Raw genomic sequence first — 19,334 nt, forward strand, 5'->3', positions numbered from 1 at the left:
ACTATACTATACTAAACTATACCTTAACTATACAGTGTAGCTTTACTGTGCTTTTAATATTAGTTATGTGCATGAGACCCACCCACCCCACTCCATTAGCTATTGGTCCCAAATACTTCCAAGATGAACTAGACTCTTCGGGCCATCTGCAAAGTCGTTGGGTTTGTCATAAAATCTCATCTTCCGAATATAAAGCGAGAACTCAGAGTTAACTGAGTACTTTCTGCACATTTGTGGGAGGATGCTTTTAGATAGCGTAAACTGCTTTGCCCATGCTTGACTTAGATAAGCTGACCTGTTCTCTTGGAAAATTGATGTATATTCTGTGCGTGGCACCAGTAAGATACTCTGTTCCACAGCACATGATGGTGCACCTGAGATTAATATAATCTCTTTATGGAACTCTTAATCTATGTGTAGCTTTACTGTGCTTTTAATATTAGTTATGTTCATAACTACCAAGAAAACGTTACCAAACGTTATCTGGTTGAGCTTTTATATTGTATTTTTATTATGGTTTTATACTGTTGTTTTATATTTGAATTGTCTTAAATTTGTAAACCGCCCAGAGAGCTCCAGCTATTGGGCGGTATAGAAATGCAATAAATAAATAAATAAATCAGAAATTTCAGCCAGTGTCCCTATAATTTGGATTGCTCTGCTGATGTACGGCAGGGATCAAATTCCTTATAGGTGTAAATTTAAGACTAGCAGGTACTTTTTTACCCTTGGTATGAACAAGAACCCTTTTCTGTTACCAAAAAGGAATATCTTACCAAACCTGGATCTCCCTGAAATACAATCAAGACTTTACAGTATTGAAAAAAATACTTTGTTAAATGTGAGGCCGTCTTCAGGTTGTCAGTGGCCATCAGAAATTTTAGTTCTGGCAGGTCAGCAGAACTGATTCTAATTCTGTCAGTCTGGCTGCTGGCAACAGGCAGGCAATGCCTCTCTCAACAGGACACCAGGCGATGCCTTGCGCTGGAACGTAGCATCGATGTCCCAGGGCTGGCTGGCAGGCAAGCAGGCACTGTGGCATTTAAACTTCGTGCGCAGCGTTTCGCCCTTCCCTGCAAAATCCCCTTGTGCTGCAGCAGGTCTGCATTTATTTGGCCTTGGTGGAACCGGAGGTGAGAGCCAAGCCTTGCTGGCTAGTGCTGTGTTTATTAAGTCTGTGCATATCCAGTGCCTTCCGTTACCTTGGGCAGTATCCAGGGGAGCTGCTACACCTCCGTTGGTTCCACAGCGCTCGTGGGAGCGACCACTTGCACAACAGGGCTTTCGGGCATCTATAAATGACCCTGGGAACTAGCGGAAGGGCTTGTTTACACTCGTCTTGGGTTATTTTTAGAAGTGCAAAAGCCCTCTTGTGCAAGCAGTCATTGCCAGGAGTGCACAGGCACAATGGGATACTATTCCCGGGGTTGGTTGTAGCTTGTTGTGTTGCGCAGACCCAGGCAGCAGGGGTTGTGTGAGGGTTAGAAACCATGGTTGAATGCCAAGCCCACCTGCAGGAGGCTGGTTTGCCTCTCCTGAAAGTGACGGTGGGCAGGCTGGTTCAGTCTTGTAACTGAGCCATGGGATGGCGTTGGCGGACCCCAGTTAGCTAGGAATTGGCCCGGTGCGTGCAGTCAGGAAAGTAATTTGTGTCTTTCCCTATATAGCAGGCTGGGGAACTTGTAGGCCAAAATATCTGGAGGGCTACAAGTGGGCCGCCCCTTTTCTAGACACTCCCTGGGGAGAGAGCGCCTGGGCGAGACGGCGTGTCTTGCGCGGAGGGAGTTGACTCTCGGCTTTCTGGGTCCCGCCTTCGTTCTGCTTATTACAGGCCGTGACACTGTGCGGCCCTGTGGGTTTTGTTTCGTTTTTTACTCTTTTGTTCTAAACCTAAGCGAAATATGAACATGGATCCTCCTGAATGTAGGTCCGAGCCCCACTTAACCAGTGGAGCAGTTGCTTTGTTCTCATGGAGGCAGAGGCTGAATGTCTGTTCGGCAACACTTTGCTCTAACATTTCTTTTTACCAAAAACCTGAGTGTTACTTTGGAAAACTGAATTCAAGGGCTTGTGTTTACTGTTGCAAGAACCTTCCAAGGATAAGTGGTCTCAGTGCTTGGGTATTTTTATTATTTTATTAAATGCGAATCCCACCTCTCCACAAAATGGTGCTCAAGGCAGCGAAGAACAATAATATAAATATAATAAAATGTAATAAAATTGAACAAAGCAGCAATAAAATACAAAGGCATAAAAAGGCAGGTAAAACATTAATTTAAACAACCAGCTGAAACCAATTACTCTATCTTTACAAGTTGGCTTATGGGCTAAAAGCCTGTCTAAGTAGGTCTCTGCTGCCTGCCAGTGGAAGGTCAGAGGTTGGTTTAGATGGGGCTCTTTTACCTGTATCTGTATCTAATACCTGCTTGGTATTTCCAGTTAATTTTGGTGTCTTTTTTGTGGTTGTTGGTTGCCATGAGACCAAGTATTCAACAGCTGATAGAGGAATTATTATAACAGCCTCAACATTCTCTATCAAGATGACCAGTTAATATGGCGAATGCATGCAGTGTTGCAAAAGTGAGTAGCACATTGATTGCAGTAGGCCATGAGCTGAATTGTGGCAGATCAATGCCCATTCTCCGTCTCTGCTGCCGTGGGTGTGGGTCTCACTAAACCTAGGGGACAGCGGGAGGCCTAGATGTTGGGTTTGAGCCAGTCTGCGCACACCAGTTTGAAAGGGGTAAGCAGTGGTGGTGGGCTGTGTTCTGGGCAGGTTGTGGTGGCCATTGTAGCCAGAAGGAAGAGGGCAGCCAGAGGTGCCTCGTGGTTTTGGACAGCCAGAGGTGCCTCGTGGTTTTGGACAGCCAGAGGTGCCTCGTGGTTTTGGACAGCCAGAGGTGCCTCGTGGTTCTCCCGCTCTTCACAAAGTTTCCAACTTCTATTAATCCAAAATGGTTGTGCTTTTTTAAATGTCATGTGGTCTTTGAGTTACCGTTAGAAATCTGTAGCTTGACTTGGGTAATGGCAGCTGACCTTTTTGATAGGAATGATACTCCCAAGTTAAGCTATGCATAACCCTGGACAGGAAATGGCCTGATACCAAAATTGCGGAGGGATTTGACACAAGCGCCTGCCTTGATTGTGCGTATGCTAAACTTGGGAGATGGCGCTGATAATAGGAGGAGCTGATAATAGGAGACGCTGAAAATAATAGGAGGCGCGCACTTCGGCTCAGGGATCCGTGTACGAAGCTGCCTTACACTGAGTGAGACCAGTAGCCCCTCTAGCCCACTGTTACCTGCTCTGACTGGCAGTGTCATGCCAAAGACTCATTGGTGGGCCATTGTTTTGAACGGCTGCTTGGAATGAAGTGACGGGGTTGTTCTCTGACTTCTCTCTGGAGCAAAGCATCAGACTTGGCTGCCGTACATCTGATGTCCACACTGGAGGGCTGGGGTGGGGGCAGTGAAGTCTGCCGCTTGCTGCATGTGCCCCTCACAAAACAAAACGAAAAGCGAGCCTTCAACATCCAGGCCCGTCCAGGAGCAGAGCAAGTGCCCAGGCCCAGGCAGCCAGGCTCTTCCTGCAGTTTTCCTTGGAGGCAGGAGTCCAGGTGATTGCGATTGCGCGTCTCTCTTCTTTGAAATGGGTATAAGAAAATAGCGGGTCGAGTGCCAAGTGAGCTTTGACAGGCTAGCAGTCACCTTTGGTGTGAAGACCTAACGCTCTGACCTTTTCTGTCTCACACAGGTACAGGAGACACCGTTGCCATTATGATTAGTTATTCGAAAGGCAAAGAAATCCTTCGCCGGATTGAAAAAGGCTACCACGTGACGATGGTTATTGAGGTGGGGAAAAAGGCCGGATCGTGGATGAATAACTACTCCATCTTCTTCGTTTCTGTGTCCTTCTTCATTGTCACAGCGGCCACTGTGGGGTACTTCATATTTTATTCTGCTCGAAGGCTGCGGCTTGCAAGGGCTCAGAACAGGAGACAGGTGAGCTCCTGCTTTTCTATGCATTCTGTGCTATGTACTGAGACGCCTGCATGGCTGTTGCAAAAGCCGGCTCCCTCCTCTGGTTTACGGATGTGCAAATTCACAAATCGAATTCACTTTATGAAAACGTGGCGAAAATAATCAGCGCTGATGAGTCGTACACAGATGATGCATCTGCTCGATGCTCCCGGGTCCTGTTGTTGGCCTTGCTGCTGCATTTCAAAGCTTACTGGCAGTTGTCTGGGCATGGCCTAGTGGGGTGGGGGGCAAAGAGTGAGGAAGGCCGGCGTATCATAATGCCTGTGGGCATAACTGGGAGCTGCTGGTTGAAACTCCTGGTCACCCCTGGTTCTCGCTTGGACAACCTTGGGCCAATCACTGCCTCTCGGCCTGATCCATCTCACAGGATAGTGGGAGTGGGCCTGAGCACCACCCTGAGCTCCTTAGAGGAAGGGGTAGGATGAAGTTGAACTCGGAGATGCTGCCCTGAAACAGACATCAGCGCGTCCACAAATACGCAGCTACTGATGGCACAGGCAAAAAGTAGCAACCATTGAATTCAGGCTACAGTTTAGGGTTGCCCTTCCTATCAAAAACTGGCGCTGAGGAAACCTATTGGATGGAGGGCAGAGGCTTTCTTTGCATTTCAGTGTGGTGTATACCTGTAACCTGAGCGCACTGTGACCGGTGTTTGTCAAGTCAGATTTCTGTCTAAACCCATTTCCTGCAGCTCTTGCACTCAAAGTAGATTTACAACAGAGATAGATCTTACAATTAAGACTGCAGTCCTATCCCTACTTTCCTAAGAGTAAGCCCCATTGGACTCACTGGTACTTACTCTGAGTAGACAGGCATAGGATTTGCTGTAAGTTAATTATTAAAATAATTAAACTAGAAATCAGGTGGTTGCCTTTGATTCCTGGAAATGCAGCCACTTCAGTAAATGCTTAAGTATGAGAAAGGACTGTGGCCTAGTATTTATTTAAGTAGCATTAGCTTAGGAAATCTTCTACAAGGGTGTTGCTATGGCCCCCTCATTCACTAGCGGTGTATCTTCTTTGGGAGTAGGATCTAGGCCTGTGGGCAAGGGTGCCTTTTGCTCTGACTTTCTCATAGTTCTCTGTTAGCTGCTCCTTTTCTCGTGGGCCCTCGTTCATAGAGAACTCTCCATCCCCCCCAGACATGCGTAAGCCCACCTAGAGATTCCTTTTGTCACCCGGGGGTGTGTGTGTGTGTGCAGAGACGGCGGGATGGAGGGGGCGGGGGGGGGGGGCTGCTGCTTTATCGCAATTGGCTTCTGCCAGTATTGCACATAACCTTTGCCGGAAAAAAGAACAACAACAACAATAATAGGGTTCATGTGTCTTAAATGGCAGAATCACCTCTTTATAGACAACTTAAGAGCACCAGAAGAGCCCTGAGGCTGGATCAGACCAAGGGTTCTTCTGGTCCCGCACTCTGTTCACACAGTGGCCGAACTTGATAGGATGCCTAAACTACTTCTAGTTCATTCTGTTATAAGATGTTTACATATCGAGAGCGCCTGTTGTTTTGGATTTTGAAAACCCAGCCAGGGAATTGCTTGTTAGTCAAGTCTCTCTAGAGCTATTTATCACCCTTGCAAAGCTGAGTAAGCGGTGCGGATACAATACCCAGGCGGTCTCCCGGTTCCCACGCTGTGTTTCTAATAAATGAATGCTTTAGATATCTGATGAAAGCTCCTGTTCTGGCAAAGTGTGCAGGAATCCTGGCCCCTGTAGGGGTGGGACGCAGCAACCCAGAACCCCCCTGTTTTAGGCTTGGCAGTAGCTACTTACCCGCTAGGTTGTGGCAAGTAAGGCTTGCAACTGGGTGTGGGAACTTGTGAGAAGTTGATTCTTTGGGGGCATCAGTGTGGATCTGATTGGCAAGGATGGACTGTTTCTTCTGCCATGGCCACAAGGTGCTTTAATTATTATTCAGATGGATCCAGGAAAGACAAGAAAAGTGAAAAATGGTTATGGTGTTAGTCTTGAAGTACAGAGTTATTTTCATAGCTGTTGGACAAAAGCGGCCAGCTTGATCAACGGGAGGTGATATAATGGATATGTACGGGTTTGAGTTTGTATCTTGTATTAATTCCTGGACTTCCGGCTCTGGTGTAATGCAGCACTATGCAAACCACACTTGTAGGCCCAATTTGGCATTTTAGATCTATATTGACCCCCCCTCCATCCTACTGAAATATAAATGTTTGTGCTAAATGCAGCTGTTAATTCTGCATAGCTCGGTTTCTTTTGCCAACCTAACATGATCATAATGAGAGGCTGAAGAGGAGAGAACCTTCCCATTTGTGTGTGTGTGTTTTCCGTCTGGTCATCTTTGCATTTTCCATTATAGTAATTAAGTTCTCCTCTCAAGCATGCTGTTCCTGCAAGAAGGGACCATCGAGCACGGTAAGCAGAAAAACCACAAGAGGACTAGCACACTTGCTGGGCAGATTTAATTAGCGCTGTTCATTGATTTTGAGGGCTGGGAGGGGCGTTTGCCCTGTAATCGGTTTTTGATTGGACCAGCCTCGTTCTGGCCGGAAGCAGCCTTGTCAAAACAAGCTCCTCTTTTTCTCTGAAGTCAAGTAGATACTCACTCAAAATAAGTTCCTGTTTAGCACAGCTGTGCTTCGAGGGCTTCAAATGAATACCTGGAGTCCTCTGATGTTGTTTTTGCCAGGGATTGCTCAGACAGGATCTTTAAGTGTGACTGTGAACAAAAGGGAAGGAGAAGGTTTTCGGGGGCCCACCACGCCTACGATGGGAGCAAGGTCTGAGTGTGCCGCCCCGGCTGTCGTTCTGCCCGCCCTGGACAGGCTCGCCTCCTTCCCTGCGGGCATCTCGTCAGCTCAGGTTCCTCTAGTGCTTAATTACAGCCTTTCCTTTGCTTTTTTCTCATCCAGGCTGGAATTAGTTTTGTGATGCTAAATGAGTCGTATTTGTGCAAAATGTATTCATGGTGGCTCATCAATATTTATAGCCTCGTAAAAGGATGTGCATCTTTAAGGCTCGTTATGTGCCTATGACAAATTGTTCTCAAAAGTTAATGAGAGACCGTTTCCGTGCTTCCACGTGGCGCTGGGCTGCTCCGTGGAAGTACCTCCACGGAGATTCATTGTCGCAGTTCATTTCAGCAGTGAGAATACAGGGGGACGCTTAGCCATGTCCCGGCCGAGTTGGCTTTCCGTTCTAGGACCAAAGGCGTGCAGGAGAGCCCAAGGAACGGGCTGGACGGGCTGCATCAGGGGGGAGGCGGTGTTCGTCACAGGGCCCCTTCTTGTGGCCTTTTTCTCGTGTGAATATTGGAACATTTTAGGAAACACAACAGCAGCAACATGCCAGCTCTTAACGTCTTGGGCTCTTGCGCAATAAGATTGTTCTGAAATCGAATGCTGCTGCTAGCTGGTTTTGTAGTCCGCGGTGTACAGCTTTTCCTTTTGTTGCACTGTCATCTCCGGTCAAACAGGTTTTGCGGAGTTTTTTTGTGCTGCTCGCTCGTTCCTGGGACTCGCCATGGCTCCCCGGCTTGATTTATCTTCTCGCTTTGATATGGTAAATCTCTGGAAAAGCTGTCTCTTTGAGAAGCAGATGTGTTGTAAAAGGCCTCGGTCTTCAGTATTCCTGAGCCGCCTGTGGTGGTCACTGAGGGCCAGCCGCCTAGGTCTGTTCGCCTTGCAGTGAATGAATCAAAGGAGGTGAATTGATGCCTTTTAAAAAAATAACTGACCAACCCTTGTTCCCAAAGTTAAATTTTGTGAACCGCCCAGACAGCTCCGGCTATTGGGCGGTGTAGAAATGCAATAAATAAATAAGTTATTCGCCAAATACGATACTGGCTCAGACATCAATGACTTCAAGTTTCCCTGAGGAGCTTTCTGGACATCACATGAGTGAAATTTCAGTTAACCCAAAGTGGTGGTACTTCCTCTGTCTCTTAGGCTCTCTTCTTGTGCAATAGAGGGTGCTTTCACCAATACGCACCAAAGCTGGAAGTGATTTATGCACTAACGAAAGAATGGTTAGTGTGGTGTTTGTAGCATCCCCTGCACTGATGTGACCCTTCCCGGCAATTGGACAGAGAGACGTCCAGAGTTGCCAGCTGTTGCTTCAGTGGATCAGTGACAGAAGTTACTTGATCAGCTCACTTGAGCTCTGCCCTTCTGCATTGGCTCCGAGGGGAATGCGACCCAATCCACATTCCTTACACCATAACAATTGCCTTGCAATGCTTTTCTGGTGGTGGTGGTGGCCGTTTTCCAGTTCATTTGAAATGTATGAACACATCCCAGCCAGTCTCCTGGGTTCTTGAGAGTCTGTCTTTAAAATAATAGGGAAATGTTACTTGCCTGCAGCTTACCAGGTTAGATTAAATGTATGCCTTCCCCCCCCCCCCCCCGTTTTCATTAGAAAAAAAATGGTTTAGACCAACAGGCGACTTGGTTTAATTGAGATGGGGGCTTAGCTGAAACACAGTTGAAACTTGCAAGGGTGTAATTGCAACAACAAAGGAGCTTCTTCCTTAGGATAATATTTGCATAAGGCTAATGAAAAGGAATATTGGAGAATCTGAAGCAAGGACTCTCCAATATTGGTTTAGTAATTGGCAAGCTAGTTTAACCTCAATGAGACGTCTCTTCTGAGCATGGCCAGCTTCTGTTTGGGAAGTGTCCTTTAGGGTGCCTGATAAACAGGTGTTGCCTACTAAATAAATCCTGTAGTGTTTGTGATAAATGCTAAGTAAACACTTCAGTTACACTTTTGTACGTATGTACCTTGGCTTATATTATTATTATTATTTATTTATATAGCACCATCAGTGTACATGGTGCTGTACAGAGTAAAACAGTAAATAGCAAGACCCTGCCGCATAGGCTTACAATCTAATAAAATCATAGTAAAACAATAAGGAGGGGAAGAGAATGCAAACAGGTACAGGGTAGGGTAAGCAGGCACAGGGTAGGGTAAAACTAACAGTAGAAAGTAACAGTAGAAGTCTGCACAACATCAAGTTTTAAAAGCTTTAGGAAAAAGAAAAGTTTTTAGTTGAGCTTTAAAAGCTGCGGTTGAACTTGTAGTTCTCAAATGTTCTGGAAGAGCGTTCCAGGCGTAAGGGGCAGCAGAAGAGAATGGACGAAGCCGAGCAAGGGAAGTAGAGGCCCTTGGGCAGGCGAGAAACATGGCATCAGAGGAGCGAAGAGCACGAGCGGGGCAATAGTGTGAGATGAGAGAGGAGAGATAGGAAGGAGCTAGACCGTGAAAAGCTTTGAAGGTTAACAGGAGAAGTTTATATTGGATTCTGTAGTAATCCAATATAATAATCTGTATAATAATCAGTATAATAATCTTCTGATTAATGCTATTAAACTACAGTTCTCCGTCTCAAGAAACACCCCATTTGGTGCTAATGAATGGCGTAGCAGTTGGTGTCTATAGATTTTTAGGGGGGGAAACGACACGTTCTGTATTGACCAAGTGTTTGTCTGTTACAGAGGCGGCTGAAAGCAGATGCCAAGAAGGCTATTGGACAGCTTCAGCTGCGCACGTTGAAACAGGGAGACAAGGTATTGTAACCCAGAACAGGGTTTGTGGGGCGGGGGGGAGGTCTTCCTGTTGTACATGGGGCTGCACACACACACACACACACACACACACACACACACACACACACTCCAGAGAAAGCAGGTGGCCAACTTGAAAGTGTTTGTGCCCCTGCTGCGTCTCCGGGCTGCTGAGGTGGCAGCAGTAGCCCAGGATTCCCTTCTGCTTCTGCTTATGCTGGCTGTGGCCTCTTCTAGAGAAGGCCGCCTTGGCCATGAGTGCGCGTTTCCTTCCAGATTAGGGTGCTGTCGTGCGCTCTAGGTTGGGCTGCCTTTAGAAACAGCCCAGGTGCCTCAATTGTCTCCAAATGTAGTGACCACAACTTTTGTCTGGTGTCCATGAATTGGACATAACTTCAATTGGTGGGTGATCTCTGCTTCCAGACGCCCGGTTGGCACTGCTTTTGGTATCATACTTTATTTTATACAGGTAGTGGTTTTAATGTGTGGCGATGCTTTGTGCAGAATATAAATTACATATGAGAACTCCACGTGTCTTCAGTCATTCCCTGTTGGTGTTCCAGAAAGTAAACAAAATCCTTTATTTCCCAGTAACAGTATACTAGGTCATTTGAAGCCTGTAAACTCATTACTTACAGTACAGCAAGGCAGCCATGAACCCCACAAATAGATGAAGAAGAGTAGAGCTTGATTTAAACTGTCTTTCTTCAAAAGGGTGCTGAGCTGGGGAATGATATCAAAGTTTTTTTTAAAAAAATCCACAGTTCATTTTTCAGCTTCAGATCCAAATTAATGGGCTTTCTTTTTTGTATTTTAAATCTAGAGTAAATTCACCAAGAATACAAAATTGACATGTTAGCTTTGAGTAATGCTATAAGACGGTATCACACAGCTTTCAGGCTTGTGTAGGCATTGGGGCCCAGGCTGACCTTGGGTTCACGTCCTTGTTCGCCTCACCTGCAGGGCGGCATTTGGGAATGGCGCTGGTCTCCCTGTTCCATGACCATCAACTGAATTCCAGTCCTCACACTTGCTCACACTTTGTTTATTGCAAAGAAGTTCTCTAACAAGGACAAACTTTTCCTTCCTTTAGGAAACTGGTCCTGATGCCGATAACTGTGCTGTGTGTATCGACGCCTACAGGCCAAACGACGTTGTGAGAATCTTAACGTGCAAGTAGGTTGAGTCCGTACTGCCTCCCCGCCCCCATTTATATTCTCATACTAAAAGACTCTGGTCATCCCCCCCCCATGCCCCCCTTTTTAATATGCTCACAGGCTCATGTTGTAAAGTTTTAGTTATTTAATTGTTTAATTAAAGCATTTTTTGTATCCTGCTGTTCAGCCAAAGCAGGTTGGTTTTAGATTTTCAGTGCTGTAGATCGTGGCCATGGGCAGCAAGAACCAAGAAGTCCTGGTTTTTTAGGGGTGCTTCTTATTTCAGATGCTTGCGTAGCACTCAAGTTGAATTTGCACAGCGGCCAACTCTTTCATGGGTCAGCCTACTCAGTTCTCCACACAGGGAGATTCTTGTAAAGAGAATGGCTGAATATCTGCCACTAGGTAATTTAAGCCCTCTATCCCTCCCCCTGTTGAATCCTAGCTTCTAAAACAGTGTGGAGAAATTCTGCAGTTCCAAGAATGATTTGGACACGCCGGATGAGTTGGCTGCCAGAGGAGTTTGTGCCATCTGGATAGCTTTGGGGGGAATGGCAAGCTACGAATAAAACGGGGGCCAGGGACAGTTTCTGATCTCCAGCTTTGCTAATATATAAGGATTGCCGTGTTTCTCTGTACTGCTCCTCTGTGCTGACTCAGGTTCCTTTGTGTTTTGCCCACGTCAAGATGGAGACCTGAGTTGCAGCCGGCCTTTATGTTTCAGGAATGGAGTTCAGCCATTGCTTCTCTGTCCCAGAATGCATTGCTAGGTGTAGTCTGAGATCTGCTACACTTGGCAACGATAAACTCATTTAGCCTACAAATCTCCATTTGGGGACTGGGTCTAAAACTACAGACCTCATGACCACAACATCCGGCCAGTGTGTGTCTGTCTGTCTGTTTCTTCCCCACCTCTGCTTTTCGTACCACCTAGCCTGATGAAGAGTTCTGGGAACATGAAGGATTGCACACGTGTTTGTAGCACAAGGGTGTTGAATTCCTTTTTCTCATGGATTAGCATGGCTATCTTTGGGTGTGTGTTTTTAATTGAGTTTTTAATAAGTGTATAAAATATAGTAAAATTCTCTCTGCCCTGTTGACATCAGCTTTATATTGTTGGTTGCTGCTAGCAGAGTTGGGGGGAGTTTCGTTTTTGCTGCACTTTATGGAGTGGGACACTCAAATGCTGCTTGTTTTCAATGTCTGCTCCTTTTTTTTTTGCTCCTCGTGGCCTTCAGTTGCTGGGTGGGAGAATAGTTGAGGAGCCCAACTCTGCTTCAGGCTTAAATGAAAAATCTGCCGTTTAGCTTTAAACTTTGCCTCAACCTTTAGGCTTGGTTTTATAGTGAGCCGGATCTAATTTACAAACTTTAATTTTAAATCTTAAAAGACCTTAAAACCGTAACCCTTCAAAATACTATGTTTTAAAAATGAAACCAAGAACTACGTTTCCGGTTGGCTTTAACAAACGGTTTGCATCTCTGAGGCGCCCCGGCAACAGTTAAAAGCAGCAGCAGCAGCAGCGTCAACAGGGCGGGCCCTGCCTTGGTTCACTGCTCCTGGACATGTTTACATTGTACGATTGATTGATTGATTGATTGATTGCATTTTTATACCGCCCAATAGCCAGAGCTCTCTGGCTTTTATACTGTTTGCTTTATATTTTGAATGTTTTTTATGGTTTTGATTTTTCTAAACCGCCCAGAGAGCTTTGGTGATTGGGCGGTATAAAAACGCAATAGATAAATGAATAAGACGTGCTTGCCAGGGCTGGCTGGTGGCTTCCTTCATGACTGTGAGAACTGAGGCAGCAGGTCTATTTCTAATGCTAAAATGAAACGGCGACCTTGAATGTGCCCTGAATGGTAAATATTTTAGTTTCAAATCTGTAAAAGAAACCTCCCCGTCACGTCCAGTTGTCATTGCGCTGTGGGTTAATCTTTAACTTAAATTTTAAAAAATCAACAAGGAAATTACCAACTGTCAAAAAAACATTTTGGGATGGACAGTGAATGACCTAGAACGTGATCACGTGCTTCCTTGTGTGCTCTAGACGAGTCACCATATGGCCCTGTTACCACAGACAAACTCCGTAGCTCCCAAACGCTGCGCTTGGGCGCCACGGATGCTCCCAGCACTCTGTTGTGCCGCTGGAGAGCGACTCGTGCGCCACAAGACACAAATGAAATGTATAATTAAAACGCCTTTATCCACGAGCCATGCATGCACAGAAGGGCTGAGATTCTCTGAGGACAGGCCGTTCATTCTCCGTCTAAAACTGAACCTCTTTGAGTGCAGCTGTGCCTCAGCTATCAGAAGCTTAGGAAATACCATATTACTCATTTAGTCAAACCTCTACAAAAAACTATAGCCTGAGGCAAAGTGCATGAGTTAGCATACATTTAAATCGTAGTGATTAGAATCTCCCGTTAAGGTGCAATCCTATGCATGTTTAGACAGAAAGAAATCCCTGCAACCCCCCAAGTGTGGCTTCCTGGGAGATGCGTGGAGCCATAGGATTTTTTTTTCTGTCTAAACATGCATAGGATTGCACCCTTAATCTACTCAATGATGTTTGCTCATGACCATAGTTTAGAGGAGCCGTGTTTAACAGTTCACATGTGGCACAATATTTGTACAAAGAAGCTATGTACTGAGGCTTATTTGCAATATTTAGAAAATGGCCATGACCCCATCTCTTTATAACGGGTGGGTGGATGGCCAGACGTTATAAAGAGGGAGAAATATTGCAAATGCTTTCCTAGATGCAAAACCCCTGAGGCAAGTCTGACTTCAGCCTGACTGCCGTCCTGCATGCACTGTTTTAATTAGTTGCAAGGGCTCAGAACTCTTTTCCAAAGAGGTGCATGAAAGACAGATTAAACACCTTAAAATCACAGGCAGACTAATATCAAAACTAAAACAGAAAGCAAGCCTGAAGAAAACACATGCGGCTAGCTTCCAATAGTGGAAAAACAAGACTCTCTTGACCTGCTCCTGGAATCTCATAAGGAGAAGTCAGATGAAAAACCCGAGGAAGAGAATTCTGTAACTTTGGGGTTGCAGCTGAAAGAGCAGGAAGGGTTAGGAAGCCGGATAGCCAAGCAGAACGTAGAAAGTGGTTATTTATCGTTCCCAGGGGGCGAGTGGGCCTCCTCTAATTTGCACTGGCTTTAGATCTGATGTGAGGGCTGCTGGGCCCTACGGGGACACTCAAGCACACGTTTAAGGCTCTCTCTCTCTCTCTCTCTCTCTCTCTCTCTCTCACACACACACACACACACACACACACACACACACACACACACACACACAGAGAGAGAGAGAGAGAGAGAGAGAGAGAGAGAGAGAGATGTGCCCTTGTTCACAAACACCCACAGGTGTTTCCCAGCCTGCTTCTGTCTCACTAACCTTTCATCTTCATTGCGCTTCTCCCCATTGGCACCCTTAAATTCCACGAAGTGATGTGATTTATTTTCTCTAACCACATGCTGTTGTGCCACTAAAAGGGAGTCAGACGCTTAACCGTTCGGTGTTTATGTTGCATAGGTTGCTTGTCTCAGAGTCTGGGCGCTTGCTTCCAGGCCCTTGGCGTTACCTTGGCGTTAGCAAGGGGAGTTTTGCTCTGGCCTGCCGAGTCACATTAAGCTTATTTCTCTTCCGTTCCAGTCATCTCTTCCACAAAACCTGTATCGATCCGTGGCTGCTGGAGCACAGGACCTGCCCCATGTGTAAATGTGACATACTCAAAGCTCTGGGAATTGAGGTAAATCTGCAATCTCTGCTGAAGTTAACAACGGTCTGACTCGTTGCTGCTTCTAGTGGTAAATTAGTTGAATAATTGGCTTTGTAGTAAGCTTGAGAAGACCCTTAGGCCAACTCAGGAGGAGATGAAGCAATGACAAGGGGGGGAAATGTGTGTATTTTCTGTGACTCCTCCTTATTGTGTGTTTCCAAGCCGGCCCTCCGTGCTGAACAAATGCCCATGCTAAAGATTTGCATTGGTTTAGCATCTGTTCAAGTTGCATCAAACCCTCCGAAGACAAATTAGGTAAATTTATTTATTCATTTATTTATTTATTACATTTTTATACCACCCAATAGCCGAAGCTCTCTGGGCGGTTCACAAAAATTAAAACCATAATAAACAACCAACAGGTTAAAAGCACAATTACAAAATACAGTATAAAAAGCACAACCAGGATAAAACCATGCAGGATAAATGCAATACGGACAGTTAAGCGGACAGCTTGTGCCTTTGTGGAAATAGTATGATTTCATGATAGGCTTCCTCACTTCAAATCTGCTTGACACAGGTGGATATAGAAGACCAAGGGGAGTCTTTCCAAGTGCCTGTGTCCAGTGAAGCACCCAACACCACTTCAGCCAACGAAGAGGATAATCATAGTGAGACGGCGTCATCCGGATATGCCTCCGTCCAGGGAACTGAAGAGCCGCCTGGGGAGGAACCGGCCCCTTCAGAGAGTAAGTATTTCATTGGACCTGCTGGGTCCTGTAGCACTTCTTGGTCTGTCTGCCTTCTTGATTGGCTACAGCAAAGGGCAGAATTTTGAATTTCCTTGGTGTGTCTGTGAAACTTAAACTTGAAGGCAAGGGGAGTTGATCTGAATAAATACTAGCATTTGCTGCCATCTGTTGGGAGCTCACACCAGACCAACGGCAGGCAGCACGTTATCTCCCATTCTTCCTGCCTCCTTTTAATCGGTCGTGCTCAAGTAATGCAGTTCAGTTACTCTTCCCCTTTTACTAGAAGGCTGTGCCAACTTTGCATGTTGTGATGATGTTAGGGACTTGTGTTACTGTGGCTGGGGGACAATCCATGCTACAAAGAGGAGCACCGTGTAGAACTCTGGATCCAAATGGCCATAATCTGGAGGACAACGGGTGAGCGTAACACCCGTCATACCTCTGTTTCTTCTCCTAAGGAATTCTCTTCTCCGGGCGTTCCACACTGAACTCCTCCTAGTATCCATTTAAGAGCACAGCTACTGATGTGGGCAAAAGCTGAAATGTGTGTGTGTGTGCATGTTTAAAATACTCTGCTAGTCCTTCTGTCTTTCTTTATGTGTACGAAACACTTTGAAAACCTGCATAGAGTGAGATGAATCTTGATTTATATGAACTTCTGATAAAAGAGCCTAAATATTTGATTCGACATTAGAAGTATCAGGTGGGGGGGACACAGACAGCAATAGCTGTTCTACATAGAGTTTGAAGAGTACGTAATGCATCCTAGACTGTTCAAATTCAGTGAGGATGGCAGTGACCTTTGGAAAATGTGGCCACAAGAAAGGTGATTTTGGTCATTGCTAGTGGTTTTGCAAGAGGACGTTTTGGATTCAAAAAATTTACAAGATAAATCTAAGGTGGGTTGTTATTGTTTTTTAGTTGCTGAATTCTAAATCACTTTGCTGACAGACTTGAAAAGAGAAGGCCCTTAAGAGAACTTCTGCTAACTTGCATGAAGCAATATATTAGAACAGTGGTTCCCAATTAGCTAAGTACTGCGGACCCCTTGTTTTTCAAATGCCAAGCCATGGACCCTCTCCTTTTGAAAATTTTGTTATCTCTATGGTAGTTACCTCTGCGAAGCAATTTTTTGGAGAAAATAAGGGGTAGCTCCTAATAAGCAAAGGATTTTAGGTATACTAAAAAACAGACCATAAAATTTGTGATATTTATATTACCACGCAAAAATGACAATGATTTAGTTAGGAATATAAAGATGAATTTAATTTTACTAACATCTAGTTTACAACTGAACAAATTATGACATGTCTAGCAGCTACTAAACCTAAATGTGGTGGGAGAAATCATGCCTCTTTTTGTCCCGAACAATCCCTTCCATATCCGGTTCAATATTTCCTACTTTTAATCTCAAATCTGGATCAACATCAAGCCGATTTCTATGCTTGTTCTTCATATAACAAAATGTCAAAAACGTTTGTTCACAAAGATATGTGGAACAAAAGGGAACTAGATGTTTCAAAGCCTTTTCACCTAACTTCTTATAATCAGGAAAAACCTTGACCCAGAATTGGTCCAGTCTATATTCTTTGAAAAATGATTTCAATGAACTATCACAAGTCACGTCAACAAGTGCATTTTGCTCTTCCGCAGATAGAATTGTTAGTTGTACATCACTACATTCAAAAGGATTCCTTCTCTCATGAGTTTTCAGGATTAGGTGCAGGGAAGTAATCTCTGAAGCTAGTCGCTAAATCACACAGGTGCTTTCGCGCATGATGTCACCGTCGAAGCAAACAGAGCGTGGGAGACGGCGTATTTTATTTTATTAAAATGCAGACCTTGCAGAGCTAATAGGTGAATGGTGCCACAGACCCCCTGGGTGGGTCCCCCTGGGGTCTGCAGACCACCAATTGGGAACCACTGTATTAGAAGGGAAAAGAAATATCACATTTGGGAGAGCAGCTAATGAAACTTTGGTACTTGGCCACTGTGAACAAAATTACCCGGCATATTCACTCTGAATATAGGGAAATCTCTCTGAATAGATTTGAGGAAGAATGGAAGGGTGTTAAGGGGTTACTGGAATGTGGAACAAGTGATCTTGTCGGTAATCCTTTTTCTTTCATTGAACTGATAACTAAACTTGTAGTTTTTGAACAGATTGACATATTATTGTTCTGAGTAATTTATAAATATACTAAATTATTCAACTTACTAACTTGTGTATTCACAAATTGTTAGTTTGCCTTGTATGATTCATTTAAAAAACTTCACACACCTTCTCAGCAACTCCATGTAGCTTCTTACCACCTTCCCTTCTGTCCAGGAGAGGCAGTGGTTTGCCTGAGGTGCGATTTCAGCCACATCTTTCAGCTCATTCCTTTTATCTGTGGGCCACCCTTACGCTCTGCTAGCAGGTGGAGTTCTGGACTAAAAGCGTCCGTAGGATCTGGAAGAAAACTATAGACAAGCTGCCAAAACATCGCCCAAATGGGAGGTGCCAGAAGGGAGCCAAAGACGTTGAACTTCCAGTTTCCTGGTCAGACCGGTTTCTGTCAATGTTGTAAAGACTGGAACTGAGATGTGACTAGAATGGAATATGCACTGGTTTCCTGCGCCTGTTCCTTCTAAACGTGTTTTTATTTCTTTTTTATTTCCTTTCTGAAAGATGACCACCTCCGCCTTGTGAGCAACGCATCCCAACCTCCCCCTGTAGACGTGCTTCCACATCTTGACAATCCAGGCTTTGAGGCAGATGAAGTACAAGTGCATGAAGCAAAGTCCTAAACAGCTGTTGTACTAAGACTCCTCTCCACTTGACATACCGGCCTCAAACAAAGACGAAAGTGATAATAAGGCGGATGTAGCAGCAACGTTGCCTTTGCTATTAATGCCCAATGACATTAAGTGACCTGCCCGTTAAATTTATTTCCTTGTGGGTTTGTTTTAGTACAGATCTTTCCTTCCAGGAGACCAGGGAAGACAAAATCTTCACACACAGCCCATCTGAGCACAACCACTTCTTCATACAGTGGGATTTCATTTGTTCAACCTACAAAAACATAACACTGTACATTTTTTAGGGGGAAAAGTCTACTAGTTTTTAATTAACTCTCTTAACTGAGTGAGCTTTCTTGAGCATTTGGTTTATATAACCACAAGGGTGTGTTACTTCTCAGGATCGGTCTGGATGAATATGTGTTTAAATAACGTAGAGTGGCCTTAGATTCAGTCCTTAAACTCTGGGGTTCGCCTCTTGCTGCATTACGTACTAGACCAAACAAAACAAAACTTGTCAAACAGGTACCAATACCTACCATAAAATAATTTGGAGATTCTCTGCACCTTCTTCACCAGATTAGAGTGAGTTAATTTTTGTGAAACGAAATGCACATTCCAGAACCATTCAAGATACTTGAATAAAAGGTTAAACTTAAATTTGCACATTTACCAGGAAAAAGAGCTACATAAAGTCATACACTTTGCCCACGTTTACTGTGAACTGCTCCAAGGCTTAAGTGGTGTGAAAATGGCCACGTGGCCCAAGAATCTGTCCAATCTTTAGATAATGCTGCTCTCAGCTGTGTCAGAGGCTGAAGATCTGTCACTCAGAGGTAATCTTTGTTGCTGCTACGCTGAATAAAGATACCCAAAGAAATCTGTTCATATTCAGAGTTGGTAAAGTGAGAACATGAATAAAGTGGCAATGAATGAATGGGTGAACTTCATAAATTATTTTTCTAATATGTGATATGACAATTTGGATTTGAGCATAAGAGGGAACACAACGTGCCTTAACCTGGAACCTTGTCCACCAAAGTGAGCGGCTATAATAATAACAATGCACTTTATTTTTATTTTGTCGTTTGTGGTTCTCTTTCTAATTACGAGTCCAGCATAAACATGGACCAGAGAACAGTGATTATGTGTTTTTAACATTTCACTTGATTCTAACAGGAGAAAACCTCTTTTCCCTCACTTTTGCATAGTGTTTGATAATGTTGTAAATATTTGATTTCTATTAAATTCTATTGAATACGAAGTGTAAATAAAGCTATTCTAATGCCTGTGTAGGATGTTGACTTATTTTTGATAATA

The 19,334-nt window shown here is 44.6% G+C and overlaps 1 protein-coding gene across 1 annotated transcript in view; it reads left to right on the forward strand.

The window, feature by feature from the left end:
• RNF128 (ring finger protein 128) overlaps window positions 1-18,951 on the forward strand; it is a 34,715-nt gene extending 15,764 nt beyond the window's left edge. Inside the window, exons 2-7 of the mRNA XM_063141801.1 lie at window positions 3,754-4,001; window positions 9,520-9,591; window positions 10,682-10,764; window positions 14,415-14,511; window positions 15,062-15,230; window positions 17,905-18,951. Of these exons, the coding sequence (XP_062997871.1) occupies window positions 3,754-4,001; window positions 9,520-9,591; window positions 10,682-10,764; window positions 14,415-14,511; window positions 15,062-15,230; window positions 17,905-18,023 (788 nt within the window). The 3' untranslated portion in view covers window positions 18,024-18,951. The remainder of the gene's footprint in view (window positions 1-3,753; window positions 4,002-9,519; window positions 9,592-10,681; window positions 10,765-14,414; window positions 14,512-15,061; window positions 15,231-17,904) is intronic.
• Window positions 18,952-19,334: the final 383 nt, after the last annotated feature.

Source organism: Elgaria multicarinata, chromosome 15 (genome assembly GCF_023053635.1).
Source record: "Elgaria multicarinata webbii isolate HBS135686 ecotype San Diego chromosome 15, rElgMul1.1.pri, whole genome shotgun sequence".
In the NCBI taxonomy this organism is placed as follows: Eukaryota; Metazoa; Chordata; class Lepidosauria; order Squamata; family Anguidae; genus Elgaria; species Elgaria multicarinata.